Source organism: Neophocaena asiaeorientalis, unplaced genomic scaffold, assembly GCF_003031525.2.
Source record: "Neophocaena asiaeorientalis asiaeorientalis breed wild unplaced genomic scaffold, Neophocaena_asiaeorientalis_V1.1 scaffold46, whole genome shotgun sequence".
Classification (NCBI taxonomy): domain Eukaryota; kingdom Metazoa; phylum Chordata; class Mammalia; order Artiodactyla; family Phocoenidae; genus Neophocaena; species Neophocaena asiaeorientalis.
In genome coordinates, this window is record NW_020175393.1 from 8,570,277 (window position 1) to 8,585,888 (window position 15,612).

At 45.7% G+C, this 15,612-nt stretch overlaps 3 protein-coding genes across 7 annotated transcripts in view; 2 read left to right on the top strand and 1 right to left on the bottom strand.

Annotated features, from left to right (window-relative positions):
* PRICKLE4 (prickle planar cell polarity protein 4) overlaps positions 1 to 611 on the top strand; it is a 5,945-nt gene extending 5,334 nt beyond the window's left edge. For all 5 annotated transcript variants that reach the window (XM_024766144.1, XM_024766141.1, XM_024766143.1 and 2 more), the window contains one exon: positions 201 to 611. In XM_024766144.1, coding sequence (XP_024621912.1) covers positions 201 to 574 — 374 coding nt within the window. In that variant the 3' untranslated portion in view covers positions 575 to 611. The remainder of the gene's footprint in view (positions 1 to 200) is intronic.
* Positions 612 to 1,036: 425 nt separating this feature from the next.
* TOMM6 (translocase of outer mitochondrial membrane 6) lies at positions 1,037 to 2,460 on the top strand. Its single transcript, XM_024766145.1, has 3 exons — positions 1,037 to 1,276; positions 1,821 to 1,925; positions 2,144 to 2,460. The coding sequence occupies exons 1-2, from the start codon at positions 1,068 to 1,070 to the stop codon at positions 1,915 to 1,917; spliced, it is 306 nt and encodes a 101-aa protein (XP_024621913.1). The 5' UTR covers positions 1,037 to 1,067; the 3' UTR covers positions 1,918 to 1,925; positions 2,144 to 2,460.
* A 3,378-nt stretch (positions 2,461 to 5,838) lies between these two features.
* The window catches only part of USP49 (ubiquitin specific peptidase 49), a 77,719-nt gene continuing 67,945 nt past the window's right edge, over positions 5,839 to 15,612 (bottom strand). The window contains exons 4-8 of the mRNA XM_024766081.1: positions 14,966 to 15,609; positions 13,433 to 13,637; positions 10,567 to 10,675; positions 9,808 to 10,013; positions 5,839 to 8,868 (exon numbers count right to left, since the gene is read on the bottom strand). Coding sequence (XP_024621849.1) covers positions 8,678 to 8,868; positions 9,808 to 10,013; positions 10,567 to 10,675; positions 13,433 to 13,637; positions 14,966 to 15,609 — 1,355 coding nt within the window. The 3' untranslated portion in view covers positions 5,839 to 8,677. The remainder of the gene's footprint in view (positions 8,869 to 9,807; positions 10,014 to 10,566; positions 10,676 to 13,432; positions 13,638 to 14,965; positions 15,610 to 15,612) is intronic.

A 15,612-nucleotide genomic window follows, 5' to 3' on the forward strand; every position in this document is an offset into this window, starting at 1 on the left:
CCGCGGCCGCCCTCTGCTGGGCGGAGGCGGGGAGGGGCGAGGAGCCGGGAGAGGACTCACCGCGGCGGCGCGGAAGGCCCGGGGGCGGGGCGGGAGGCTGGGCCCCGACTGGGACTGGCTTCTGGCGGCAGCCCCGCCCGGATCTGGGAGAGGGAGACTCGCGGCTCTGAGATGGGCGTTTCTGACCCGGCCCGGAACAGGGGAGGCGGAGATCGGCGGATTTAAAGATGGGCACCGCGCCCCGCGGAATGCCGCGATCATCTCCCGGGCAGCCCTTCTCGCTACTGCCGCCAGCTCCAGTCTGGAAACCCACAGGGGGATGCTTGGATCCAGCCCGGAGCAGGAGTGTAGAGCTGGGGACCAGGAGGAGACACCCAAAGGGCAAGAGCAGGGCTGCCCAGAGACTCCTCTTGATCCCAAGGAGGACGCTTCCTGCCCCACCTGCTCCTCTTCCTCTGAATCGGAACCCGAAGGCTTTTTCTTAGGCCAGCGCCTTCCCCGGCCCTGGGAGACCCCCGGCAATCTCCAAGCTGGGGACAGCGACACCTCCAGGAAGCATTGCACCATTTGCTAGTGGCGCGGCCCGGAGAAAGGGTGGCTGGGGAGGTAATCTGTACGGTGAGAGAGCAAAACTCTCCTCCCCCTATAAAAATCCTAGACTGAACGCCATCAGGGCCCATGGCTGGGAGAGGCGGCGAAATGACAAATTTGGAGTGCTTCCTTTTAGCCCGCGCATTCTATGACTTTTCATGGAGACTCTTGGGGAGCCCCATTCCTTAAAGCTACGCATCCCCTGCTGAGTGAGACCCTACCCCACCCCCACAGGCTAGGCAGCCCCATCCTCCTCCTGAGCCAACGAAGTGATCACTCAGAGACCACCTGTGACTGGCGGTGGGCCAGCCGAAGGCCAGGAGGGAGCCGGAGGTGGAACCCGACCAGGGGAGGTTGGAGCTGGACCGCGCTCCTTGCCCGGCAGATGTCGCGGACTCGCAGCCCGGGAGTTCTCACTCCCGGCGTCTTACCAAGCTCAAGCCACTGCGCCCTCTGTCGGCGAGTAGCCAGCGGAAATGCGAGGCCGGAAGTTGCGTGATCTGCTGGCGCCGACAAGCGGCGTGGTGAGAGACCTTGCGGAGCGTTGGGGTGCTGCTATGGCTTCCAGTGGGGCCGGCGTGATCGCTGCGGGCTCGGCAAATGAAGCTCCCGAAATCCCAGACAACGTGGGAGACTGGCTTCGGGGCGTCTACCGCTTCGCCACCGATAGGAATGACTTCCGCAGGTAACCGAGGCACGGGACCTTGGTCGCTCTCCTGCCCTTCGCGCACGTATACCTACCTGCCAGGTTTCCTTCTTCGCCGAGGCTGGGCCCTCCGAATTATTTACACCGCCAATATCTCGGCCTTTTCGTGGCTCTGGCTGTGCTTTGCTGAGGTCCTTGACCGGGAGAGTTTCCTGTGCGGCCAGAGCGCTCCTTTCAGTCACCTGGCTCTGTCTGGAGAATCTCACCCTGCCCGCGGAGACCCGGGGAGAGGAGGCGCCAACACGTAAACAGGCTTTTCGGCCCTGGACGAGTACTTAATTGGGTTTTGCATTTGACCCTACTCTTACTAGACGTAGAAACGAACCTTAAATAACCATATGGGTCTTGGGCAACCTATTATGTAACGATCGACGCTCTTGCGATTCTGAAGTGTTTTTGCCTTGGGAGGGGGCGGTTTCCAGGGTGGTGATGGGAAGCTTCCCCCCACCCCCCAGCCCATCTTTCACTGACCAAAGACACGTGACTCAGTGACCACAGGGTTAAAGGGATGCATTTTTTCCAGGAACTTGATCCTCAATTTGGGACTCTTTGCTGCCGGAGTTTGGCTGGCCAGGAATTTGAGTGACATTGACCTAATGGCACCTCAGCCTGGGGTGTAGCCGTAAAGGTAAGCATTAACCAATGTTCTGCCTGTTTTAGGAGTCCTAGAGACTGGGATGAGAAATAATTTATATCAGCTATTCACAAAATAATAGATGAGACTTGATGTAAAACCCTTGGCTATTCCTAGTTAGATGTGTCTCCAGATGTTCCAAGGGATGAGTCTCTTACCAATTTCCCTCTAGTGATTTTACATTTCTAATGCCACCTGTTGTCTGACTGCAGACACGTGGAACCCCTGTGCTGTACTCGAACCTTCCAAAAACAGAGCCTCCGATCTGTGACCGTCACAAGACTTGCCCTGATGGCGGCTGAAGTTTGATTCAGATGGGCACCTTTCCTTCCCTGCTTGATTTCCTTTTCTTTGCTGAGTCCACTCAGAACACCCTTCTCTGGTCAGCAGGTAGGGTTCAGCTAAAGTGTTGTCCTGTGTTCTGTAAAGTTCTGTACATAGTTCCAAAGTTTCTGCAGGGGATGATCTTTGCTCTTGTCCTGAGGAATATTCTAATGGTATTTTAACAAATAAAGACTGTACACAAAGACAGCCATTTTATTCTTTTAATAAGAAACTTCGGCTTACAAAAACAAGGTGTAAAAAGTCAAGATTTACAAAAATCATAGAAACATGATTTATATTTCACACTCGAGAGAGACAGGAACAAGCCCCAAACATGGATTGTAACAGAGATGGTTTGCTTCATATTAAAAAAGAAAAGGAAACTGCAGCCGCCGTTCACTGATGCTGGCGTAGGATGAAGCACGTTGTTGCGGAATTTCCGTTTCTGAGCGGTACTAAGGGAAGAAGTCATTTGGTGTTGCATAGCGTTTTAGTGCACCAGGTGGGATTTCCAGGCACCAGGGAGGCATTGTTGCTGTAGTACAGTGGGATTTGAGGGCAGTGAGGTGCAGGTAGAGGCAAGGGGTAAGTAAGCCTGGGCAGTGGGCACTGAAGTGACACTGCTTGAGGAAGCTGCTTCCTTCACAAGGAAAGAGATTATTTTCTGACCCTAAAATTCATGGTAGTGCCACTGTCCAGGAGTGTGGGGTTCTTTGGAAATGGAATATGTAAGGAACTGGCATGGAAAGAATCACATAGGCTTAGCAAGGTGTGGACATAGTGACAGGCTCCCCTTGGCAATTTTTCTAGTTGATTTGCTCTACTAGGCATTAAAAAAATATATACTACTTTTCCGTGCCGAGTCTTACGGAACTGGTATGGGATTAAAGGACATGAATTGGAAAGGAGGGTCAGTATAAATGCACCACAGTGGCCTAATTGTTAGTTGACAGGTGTTGTCTCTAGCAATCTGTTCACTAAAGGTAAATAGAATAAAATGGTCCTTCTTGATCCTGCTGGCATAAATGTGGTTAAGAAAGCTGTCAGGGAATTAGATTTTTTATATGTTAAAGAAAAGCACCATTCTCTTATGAGCATTAATCAGGGAGGAGGTCCCATCTCTCAGGAGGAAGGAGTTTGAGCTTGTATGAATTCAGGCCTGTGGCTGGCTTAACATGAAGGCAGGATCCTTTAAGAGTCTACACGGGGACCACAGATGCTCTGACAAGTTCATATCTAATGAGGAAAGGTAACATACGTGGAGCAAGGCTTAGGTTTAAAGCCATCACCCCTGCAAATGGTGACCAGGAAGGAAACTTTTAAATCCCTTCAGCCTGCATCAGACCATTGCGCTAACACTAGAAATACCAGCACCTCCTGTTCTTTATAGGAGTGAAACGTACATCCTTGAAGTCTGCTACCTGATCTATTCATAATTGTGAACAGTTCTATTTGATAAAAATTTTCAAAGCTAAAAATCAAAATCTGGCCAAAATTAAAGACATGGAAGCTTCCAAAAGCATAATTCAAGTTTCACTTAAAATTTAATGTTTTAGCTTCAAGTAACAGTGCCACTGTTGGTTTATAAAGCCATAAAGCTGGTAAGGTAAAGTTTCATTTAAACTGCCTTAATTCCCGAAAGTGATAAGAATTTTGCAGATTAAAGCTACCAAATCTACAATTTCCTCAAATTCTGATGAATAATTATTCCATAAATGAAAGTGCTGGTTTTCATCATTTTAACACAACATTTCTCCTCAAGGGAATTCAGTTTCACATCCTGTCATACGGTGTTTAGCCCAGGCTAGTTAACACCGTGTGACAGGATGTAAACACATAACATAGTATGACAGTACTATGAAAATCTCTTACACAACCTAGTTAGATCTGAAATAGAAACATGCCAGCAGAATTCAGTATAGAAAAAGTCCACAAAAATGACCATTCACTTCCATGCTCTAGTGGCTATGGTGTACTTAGAGCAGTGTTTGGGTTGCGTACACAGTGGTTAAAGTCAAAGCCCTAGACCAAGAAAATGGTGAATTTAAACGTGGAAGATATAAACTAAACTCACAGTCATATTCAGAAGGCGCTTTTCAGCTTTAGTGCTAACTTCAAAAAAGAATCTGAACCACCAGGGAGATTCATACTTACCTGGTAAAGAAACTAAGTGGCCATGGGAGGTTTTATTCCAAAGATACAACCCCCTCACCTAATTAGGCTGAGGGATCCAATTATTATATGTGCTTCGAGTGGTAAGCTTTTTAAACACCCTTTGGTGAAGTCTTGGAAACCTTAAGGTGGGAGTAAAAGGAACATGCTGTATTTATAGCCCTGCAGGTGAGCAGGCTGGGTCTTTTCCCCTTCCACAGCCACTCAGCACCATCCCAGTCAGCAGCTGCCAGGGAGTGGGGCTGGTGAGCTGGGACAGGTTCTTTGAGCCTTCTTTTTTGCATATTACACAGTGCACTGGCTTGCCTTACAATCTAAAGGTTCACATATAGGGTATTGTGTTCTACACTGCTTCCTGACATTTTGTGCAAAAGAACTTCAGAACTAATGAAGGTACCACTTCAGGAGGAACCGTTTCTGTTTGACTTCTACCATACGTTGCCCAGCATTAGAAAAACTAAAAGACCTTCTTCTGAGTATTTGTGCTCTCCCAACCAGCTGGAAAAGCAGCCCTTCCACTTATAAGATATAATCCCAGATAGGAGTACAGTATATGTTTAGGAAGGGGTAGCCCTCCCAGCCTGATTTTAAAAAGGCCTGAGCTAATGACTGGAACATAAAAGGGGTGGTAAAAAAAGAATGGGGTACATAGTCTGCCTTGAAAAGGACACACTGATGAATAATCAAACACAAAGATTTTGGATATTACAATTAAAATTTCAGAACTTGCTGGTAAGAATACTTTGCTTTCACACACACAAGATATGAAATGCTTTTAAAAAGTCTGACACCAAATGTCCTTTACACTATACAGATCCATTTGCCACTTGAAATGACAAGAAGGAATCCTTTCCCTTAATCTTTTCAATCCCATGCAAACCATAATTGGGTACAAGGCACCAAATTTTATGAATTGTATAAAATTAGTTCACAAAGCTTTATCAGTAAGTAAAACAAACTCCATTTCTCCCTCCCTGCCCACCCACATCCCAACCCCAAACACCCAACCAGGTTTTCATTCTGTACTACTGTTGACCTCTCTTGTGTTTACGCTGGGACCTGGCTAGGGCCATGCTCCACTGCAGTCAACCCACCTCATTAGTTCTTGTACTCTGATGGAACTGTAAGCATAGCCTGAGTGGGGAACTCATACAATCATTGACTCTAGAAGCCTTGCCATTAAAAACAAAAATAAACTCTGCTATTGAGTCCATAGGACACATTAACACTTCTGTAGTTTCCAATTTTATTCATGACATTGTAAGAGACATCTGGAAGTTCTTTACAGTGTGGCACTGCCCCCATCAGCCTGAGAGGGACTGGATCAAAGCAGGCAAGAGGTCTGCCCACCTTTAAATAAGAGTTCAGTTCTTGGCCATTGAGGGCATTCCTAATCTTTTTTTTTTTTTTAAAAAAAAAAAACAAACACTAGCATGGATGCTCTCAGAGGCAACCACAAGTATGAGGGTCAAGCTAGATTGAGGTAAAATCCTTTTTGAGGGGCCAGGGTGCATTCACCTTGGCTGGCTACAGCAAAAAGTAAACACACCAGCCAACTACAAAGGGTTCCTAGAACGGGACTCCAACTACTTGTCTGGGAAAGAAGCAGGCTCGTAAGGTTCAGTTAGGAGATCTTGGGTTTGATTTGGCAGCATCTAGTCAACTTCTACCCGGTTCTTATTTTCTTCTCTTTACAATGTTTCTACTTAAAGTAAGATGCAACTAAGAAATTCATCTACTTCCAGTATGTAAATAAAATAAAGGCAAAGGGACATTTCCCTCACAACAGCCATTGGCTTATGCAGCAGGAAACTCTTTTCTTTAATTAAAATCTCCATAAATACCAACTTCTCAACAGCGTCTAGTGCTGCTGCCTCTGGGTACCTGAGGTGTCTCACTGCAGGGGCACCTTCAAGTGTGTGCAGCTCATTGAGGTACTGGTTTCTATTCCAACTCATTTTAAATGATTTTGTTAATTTGATACAATGTGTGCTCAGCTAATTTAAGCACTTATTTTACAAAGTCCTTTGCTTAATAATCCTTAATACTTGGTATAAAACTATTTTTAAGAATTAAATTTGAAGATCTTTTAATTTTCTATTAGATGTTTATTTTTCTTGTTTTCCCCTGGACAGCCTGAGGGATGAAGTAGATGCTCTATTAGTACTTCTCCATTTGTAAGTTCTCTTTTTCTAGAATAATAAATATAGCATTCAATGAAAGATGAGGCACAATTTATATTTTCCTTCCCTTTTTACTCTCCTTGGGTTTTTTTGAGTTAATGCGCTTTTCTCTTGCCACCAAAAGTCATCACCAATCATGCCAACTTAAAAATGCGGATCTAGAGGATACAGCCTCACATCAGAGCCTCTGACAGCATGGGCAGCTGTGACACTTTAAAACAGTGTCCAGGTGAGGGTAAGCCCGAGCCAAGCTTGTACAAAGAAGCCTGCAGTAGACAATATAAACCAAATAGCATAAAAAAATGCCATACGCTATCGCTTCCAAATAAAAGCTAAATATTACAGAAACCTCACAGTGTTGGAAAAAGCAAGTTTAATTTAAAATATAGTCACTCCTCTTCCTTATCAGGGTGAGCCATTTTCTGTCTGATTTCCTCCAAGTCTCAGTGCTGTCTGGCAGGTCCTATGGGAGAATTCATCTCAAAAGAGGTCAACAGCAAATGCTACAGATCTGCTTGGGAAATGTGGTTCCTCAACATCACTAAACCTTTGACTCTCATTCTTTAGCCTTTCTTTTCCCAACTTCCCATCCCTCCCCAAACTCCCTTCACATCCATCCTCTTCAGGTGGCAACTGTACTTCTACCTGAATTGAAATGTTAATATGACATACTCAGTCAAAAGATGAGCATTCAGAGTGACAGGCTGAGGCGGGCTGCAGCACTCCCACAGTGAGAGTTACGGTTTGCATTCACTTTTACTAGTGAGTCTAAGCGAAGGACTGAGAAGGGAAATTCAGTGGTGCCTGATAGGGCAGAGAGTTTCCATCTGGGCAATTTCATGCCACTTAGAAACTGACCCAGTTTAAAAAAGAAAGATATATTTTACTAGCACTGGAGTTAAGGACAGGGCACTCTTGCTTTTTTCTCTGATGGATTGAGTGTGGGTGGGTAAAGAAACAGTAGGGATTAGCAGATTTTGGAGGAAACAGGCCAGGACTGTCAACAATAAACTGTTCAGACATACAGGAGGAGGATTCCTAAGCCTTAGAAAAGCAAAAGCTCCCACATCTTGTGAACAGGAAATAAGCTGCAGGTTAAGAAAAGCTGCATGCTGCACCAAGGTGAAATGGGTGACAGGCATTTAGATAAGCCCTGGACCACTGGCTATCCCCCCACCCCCACCCCCTAACTGAGTTCTGAGAGGGCCTCAGACAACTGACCCAAAGACCAATTTAAACCAAACTATGTGCTTGCCCTAGACCTGAACCAGGGATTTGCTACAGAACTAGGTAGCCAGGAGTGCCCTTAGGCTCAGTGTGCCACAGAGAACATGTCATGCACCAGTTTCTTGCTTCCCCATGTGAACTGCTCCTTCTTTAGAATGAAGGGATGTTCATGCCATCTCAGAAGATGTGGTATGATTAAATGACAGCAGCAGCCAGGGAGAGTATGACACATGAAAAACCTCCCATTTCACATGGAGAAATTTCCTCCATGCATCTCATTCCATTCTTCAACTGCTATCCCCTAAAAAAGGAAGTCTGCAGATTTTTAACCCTTGAGGGCTACTTCCATTGTAGGAAAAAATCCTTAGACTTCACCTTCCGCCTTGGAACCAGTCCTATCCAGCAAGCTGCCAGCCCAGGGCCCCTCCTTGCGTGCTCTGTCGAGGGCTGCTCACAGCAGGAGGGTTCTTCTGGTGCTGCAAGGAGTCCTGATTAGCAGGGGAATCATGTAATAGAAAGAACATGGCTGGATATGACCAATTTACTCCCTCTTTCCTCCACCCAGATCCCTCTATATTCAGAAGCAACTGATGAAAGAGTCTTCATAGAAGTTACTCCTTTTGATTTGTTTTAACGAAGGAGGGAATTTCTAAACCCATTTAAAAGAAAGTTGCTACAAATTTTACGATAGCACACGAGTCACCTGGCACCTTCTGCTCTAGACCCAGTGACGCAAACCTAGTAATCTGTTCCTGCAGTAAACCTTATTTCCTATACGAGGAAAGATGTATAGAAACCAATAGTTTAAAAGCAAGCCAGTCCTCGATACGTGCCTCCCATTCAGGGGAAGGTCCGTGGTCTGCCCTCATCGTTGTTGCTGGACTGCACCTGAGTTTGGAGTTGGGTTTCTGAGATTCTTGCATTGCCCTGAACTGTTCTTTGAGTGTAAAAAAGGATGTAGGCTTGAGTTTTGCACACTTCCTCGACAGTGCATACATTCAGCTTTGAGTCATTGCAGTGGACCCAAAAACCTAGGAAACCAAATGAAAGAAAGAGAGAAAATGACTACCCAACTTATATTTCAGTCACCAGGCAAACAAGGAGATGAGGAAAGGGCCAGAGGAGCTCTGAGTAGATCCAACCCTTGATTGTTGGTGGTGGATGAAGAGAAAAGTAAATGAAACCAACAGACTTCCCTGAAACCACTGGTTTTAACCCTGCAAGCCCCACCACAATACTGCTTGCAGTATCGACCGACTATAATTTTTGTCCTCATTTCATTTCATTCAGTCTTCTTCACTGCCCATTAGGGTTTTCTACAAAGACAGGAGACTGGGGGCTAAGAGATGGGAAAAGGAGGAGGAGGAGAGGGGGAGTGTAAATAGAAGTGATAAAGGGACACTTAGAAGGAATAAAAGGTTATTTTTTACAGGCTCCCTCTGGCTACCCCAAGGGCTGAGGGGTTCAGGATGGGTACACTACTGAAAACACATTCGCAGCCCACCTGCCTCAGCGCAGTAGCTGGGAGGCTCTGCTCTGAGGGCAAGGACTGAAGGCTCCTTGGGAAGGGCCTTTTTAGTAAGTGCTCAGTAAGTGTCCTCAGCTTTGTTATGAGCTGAGGCTAGTGAGATTCCATGAAGTTAGATGGGTCATACTGTTTCTGCAAAACCAAGAATGAAACTGAAGTCTGCAGCAGAAGTATTAGTAACAACAATAACCTCTAACATTAACTGACCATTACATACTAGACACGGTGCTCAGCACTTTTACATGTTAGTTCCTGTCAATTCTTAGAACAATCAAATGTTGTTACTTAGTGATGTATCCAAAATTTGAATCCATCTTTCATAATTCTTTCCACTGGATTTTAATGTATGTAATATCCCCCTATAGATTAAATAAAAGGAATGAAATGTGGACAAACCAACCCTTTTTTGTGTCCCCCACCCCACAGAGTAAAGCGCACGCACCTCCCTCTGTGTTGTAGCAATAGGCTGTGTAGTGTCCTGAGCCAAACCCTTTCCCGTGATGCATGACCACTGCGGAGAGATCATAGGCAAAGGTCTCTTTGTCAAGAGAGGAGAGCATGTCCCTGCAGCAGTAAGGTTCCATGGTTAATACCTGGTCAAAGACGACATGGACCCCAATCTTCTCTCGGTGATTACGGCCAGACCACCTAGAACATGGATATAAACTTCTTACTAACTAGAAATGGCATGTGTGATCAGAGGCAGAGGTAGGTAAAACAGGGAATGGAGAAAATTTAACCTTCTGGATTTGGTTTTCTTTCACAAGACAGTGGTAATCAATGTTCACATATATTTCCTGTGAATATTGCATGTTCTCTGAAACTAGAAATCCCTGAACAAGCAATTCAGGCAATACTCTTTTTGTACTTTACCTCCTGCCCTCCTTTTCACAGATTATCTCATACTTTATTCTGAAGATGAATCTATAAAAGCCCAAGCGAGGCTAGGAAATGTTCAAGCACAGACACCCAAGTGCAGGCTAGCTGATTAAATAGGACCATGAGAGCAGAAGCCCAGTCCTGGCCCCCGACATCAGCTTGCTTCACTGGGCATGAACCATACACTCCATGGAAAGCGTGAGGCCTCTAGGGAACAGGCTTCTCCTCCCAACACCGAAGAAGACATCTGCCTTCGCCAAAGCCTTTGAAGTAGCTATTCCCACAGCTCACAGCCACCTGGGACGCCCCAGAGCAAGCTCACCTGAATCTTTTAAGGTGCAGCCGGAGGACCTGAGGTAGTCTGTAGATCATTAACTGCTTTCTAGCTTCACTCAGAACAAGGGGTTTTGGATTGGATTTTCGTCGTTTGCCTATATGGTTTGGGAAGGCATAAGACATAGATTGTGAGGAGACTCATTCTTTCCGAGCTATGGCAGAGACAGTGACTTGCCACTCGATACGCATTCTTCTTATTTCTCAGTATTAAACCTCAATTATATTTGGGGCAGCAATGTGACCCTCTCTAAGACTGCATTTCCCAGCCTCGCATGCCTGCATGGAGTGGCCACGGAAGTTCTGGTTGAGATGAAAGGAGTGATTGTGTGGCACTCTTGGGATGGCTGCTTAAAGAAGGCTGACTCAGTTGTAAGGTGCATCCTTTGTCCTTCCCACTGTCTGAAAGGAATCTCAGTTTCCTTTCCTGTGAAATGGGGGATAATGCATATATTTCAGCCTTAGGGAAAAGGTAAGAGGACACAGGATTACTAAAGGACAGCGTGTTTAAACAGATTTTTCCCCCATGCTTGTGGCCTATACAAATATTTAGAAAAGAAACTGCTGGTTTTATATTTTTATTGTTTTTTAAAAAAATATTTATTTATTTATTTGACTGCACTGGGTCTTAGTTGTGGCATACATGTGGGATCTAGTTCCCTGACCAGGGATCGAACCTGGGCCCCCTGCATTGGGAGCATGGAGTCTTACCCACTGGACCACCAGGAAAGTCCCTGGTTTTATATTTTTATGCCATACCTATTTTCTGAAACATGTTTCTTGGTAACAGCACACTGCTAGAAATGCAGGACAAGGCTGACAGGCTGGCCAAATACACCCAGTCCAAAGCAGAACCAGTGCTTGAGACTCCAATTTTGTTTCTAAAGATACTGAATTGTGGGTGAAATGCATTTTTAAATTACAGCAAGTAAACAGTGGAAATGAAGTTCTCTTAATTTCCATCAGAAGCCTTCTCTATAACCATTTACTGATGACTGCTCTGTTATTATATTAATTAAATCGGTGAATGGATGGGAATATAAAATTAGTGGTCCACTGTGGTGCCTGCTAATTGTCTTTGAGCTGTTGAAATCATGGTCTCAGTGTCTGAAGAGCTTGGCATCTGATTTCGAAGTCCTGTCTGTACCACTCGTGAAAGGTAGCAAGTCACAGCGAGATGACATATCAAGGAGCTTTCTGTGACAATACGATGTGGAGCTGTTGCTTCTCATAATAGACTGCAGCTTTTACTAGGGCTGGTAGTCATGATATGTGAGAGCATGAGCGAAAAGAGAATTCAAAGAGGGGCCTGGCCTTATTTTACATTCCTGTTCACCAGCAGATTTTTGAAAATTACTGCAGCTCTGCCTGGGAATCCTGGCAGTGACTGCTGCTCTCAGCAGAGGGAGTAAGTGAGCTAAGATGAAGACAATAATAGAATATGGCTTTGTTTCCCTAAAATGAAATTCACAAAGAAAAAGATATTACTGATTCAATTGAGATTGATCAGTTCTGTCTCCCATTTGATTAAGCTGGCCACACAGAAAGGTGGAAGACTGAAAGTTTTGAAAGTTTCACAAGCAACAGATCAATGCATCTCATCCCTTCACCATAGCTTTCCTTCCCTGCTATTTGAACCTGTCTATAGAAATACTGGAAAATGGGCACATATGGCAACCAGAAAAACAATCCTTTCTTGCAAAAATTTTAAAAAAGTATTTCTTGCATAATCTATCAAGTCCAAGAATGATACAGTTAAGGCTGTTAACATCCTTCTGTTCCTTACAAGTACAAAGCTTTATGAATCACTATTTTAAAAAGAAAAAACAATGTTCTAGTAAGATAATTTAAGTCACTGCCTTTATATCTCAATATGGAACAGGATAGGTGAGTTTATGGTTAACCAAATACAGCACTTCAAATTTTGTTTTAAAATGGCAAAATGATAGCAGGTGTGACTTGATTTTTATCCTGATTCTTCACAGAGAACAGGTTTCCCACGGTGTACTACTTTAAAAAACCATGTGCAGAAGTATTAAAAGGGCTACTGTAAAACTGTCGTTCCCAAAACTTGTAGTCCAGACTACAGTATGGCTGCAAATTGATTTCAGATCTCTGCACAATCCATTCATCTTAGTTTCCAAATCTCTATATGCCAGAAACCCAAACATCAGCTTCAAAGTATTTGCTCTGCATTTCCTCTGTCCATGCTGGGTTAGCAAAAGCAGTAAGTGTTAGTGTGGTAAGACATGGGGGTGAGGATGGGGGGTGCATAAGATACTCACAGAGCCATATAGAAAAAATTCCACTTTACAGTTAAAGCCATGATAGAGAAATACTTCTTTATGACCCTTCTGAGATGTGAACCTTTCAGGCATGTGACAATAACTATGAAGCTGCCATAGAGCAATGCACCATATGACTTCCTTTCTTGGTTTCATTGTACTTTAAATCTACAAATTCAGGACAAAACCACACTTTTCTGATACTAGAGCCTCAAACAGGCTATGCCACCTGAACTTTAAATAAGAAATGTCAGGGCTTCCCTGGTGGCACAGTGGTTGAGAGTCCGCCTGCCGATGCAGGGGACACGAGTTCGTGCCCCGGTCCGGGAGGATCCCACATGCTGCAGAGCGGCTGGGCCTGTAAGCCATGGCCGCTGAGCCTGCGCGTCCGGAGCCTGTGCTCCGAAACGGGAGAGGCCACAACAGTGAGAGGCCCGCGTACCGCAAAAAACAAAACGAAACAAAAAAACCCACTCAATATTACAGTGTTACTTTTGACTAAAGTGGCAAGTGAAACGCCTGAAACTGATATTCCAGTTACACACACCCACCCCTACCCCCAGCACTCACTGTTACATTGGTCACAAGCGTAGATTCTCCCTTCCAGAGCCTCTGTTTCTGTGAACTTGGCCAGCATCTCAGTGAGCAGGCACTGAGTCTGATTCAAAGGGATAAACCCCTTTTCTATGCAGTGATAGCGTTCAGGGAATTCCAGGGACAGATCCCAAAAGGGTTCGATGGTATTGGATTTGTAATTGCATGATACACATGTGACCTAGAATGAAAAGATTGGTTTACAGGTTATATAACTTCCATGCTTCCCACATACATTTTTGCTAGCACATAACAACCAAAACTAAGTGCATAGTTTTCCAGAAACATTTAACTGTAATATTAAAATAATAAACATAACTTTAAGAGAATTAGAGCATATGACTTCTGGTATGTATCTCTAACCATGACGCTAGCTGGAACTGGAAAACCACACAGCAGTTATTACTACCTACCCCTTTCTCTCTTCTCTCATAAAGCATGCTTTGCCATTCAATGCTGCAGTATTACAGATGGAAGTTACCATGGAGGCAAGGCATCATCAATCTGAGATGGAGAATTCGCAGATTCCTGTCTGCTTCTCTCGTCCTCATACTCCTGTTCTCTCCAGACTTTGCTCCTTCCATCCAGTCCAACTTGCCTCTTTTTGCCCTTGTTTCTTGCAGCATCCCTACACTGATCCCTTGTGATTAGACCTCCTCCCCCGCTCAAAGTACCTTGTGATCAGACCTCCTCCCCCGCTGTAACCTTCCCAGATGCACCTTTCTTCCTACAGACCCTCAGAGGGGTAGAGGAAGTGCTGAGAAACAGTCCCCTTTCACACGCTGAAAAATAAAAGCCTAAATAAACTTCCTCTTCCCATCCTACTCATACTCATCATTCTTTTAAAACTCTCAATACCCGGACACAAAACCTCAGTAGGATAGGGTAGAGGTTTTACCTCAATCTCTCTAAGTTGCCCACCTCTTTGCCTCTACAAATTCTTTCCGCATGTTCTCACAAAGCCTTATCTATGAGTCTTCACTCATGTCCTTAGATGGCTAAGGAAATGAAAGGTAATGGGGAACAGGAGGGAGACTTGCTTACCCTTTGGCATCCTCCGAGCCACCTCCCTCCCTTATATGTAAAGAATGCCTTGGAAGGAAGAGTGCTCTTTCAAACAACCATGGAACCAAGGTTATAGGCAAACTTCAATTTCCTAAAACTGATCAAAGGATGGCATGCCAACAATGGGTACTTGATTTTAACAATGGGAATATTATATTACCTGTATCATCATTAAAGATTAAAGACATTTACTGAAAGTGAAATGATATGGCAAGTTAAACTAAAAATCTGCCTGTTAAGACAGGAGGCAAATTCACCAACAAGGCCGTCGCACAGTATAGTAAAAGGTACAGTGGCCGCGCTCAGCTATGCATAGTTACAGCAAATGTTGGCTACCCTAGTTAGGCCAACAGCCTGGGGGAGCTACGCACGGGAAGCCTAACTACTACACCAACCCGTTTCCAGTGTGGTGGGCAGCTGGGGATGGGCTGGGCACACACCTACCTGGCTGAGTAGCTGCCCGTGAAATATGGTGTTCACCACCTTTAAGACCTGTTTGGTGAGCTTCCTCTGGGAGAAGGGGATGAGGATCCGGCGCTTGGTGCCCTCGGACTCGAGTTCCTGCTGCACTTTGTGCAACAACTCGCAGAGAAACTCCTGCGCGTCCTGTTGGTCGTAGCCGCGGAAGGCGGGGATCAGGCTCCACACCGAGTGAAGCATGGCGAAGGGCGACACCAGGGCCCACCTCCCGGACCACATGACGCGGAAGAGGGTGTGCAGTTCGTGGCAGAGAGAGATGTGCTTCGAGCTGGGCTCCTTGTTCTGGATGAGTTCTAGGCTCCTGCTGAGGGAGGCCCCGCCATTCAAGCAGAGGCCCTCGCGCTCGCAGGCCTCGGCCCCGTGGCTCCTGGGCGACAGCTCGGTGGCTGAGCTGCCGGCCGGCCTGCCCGCGAGAGGGGCCTTGCCGTTGGCGGCCCTGGGAAACAGCTGCTCCGTCTTGGACGGGTCGAGGTTCAGGAAGCACTCACGGAACTTGCGCAGGTGGCTGAGCACCTGGAGGATGGAGTTCATGTAGCAGGTGTTGCCCAGGTTGCGCAGGCCCGTGACGCCCGGCGCCATGGCGGGCGCGCGGCGCGGCGCAGGGCGGGGCC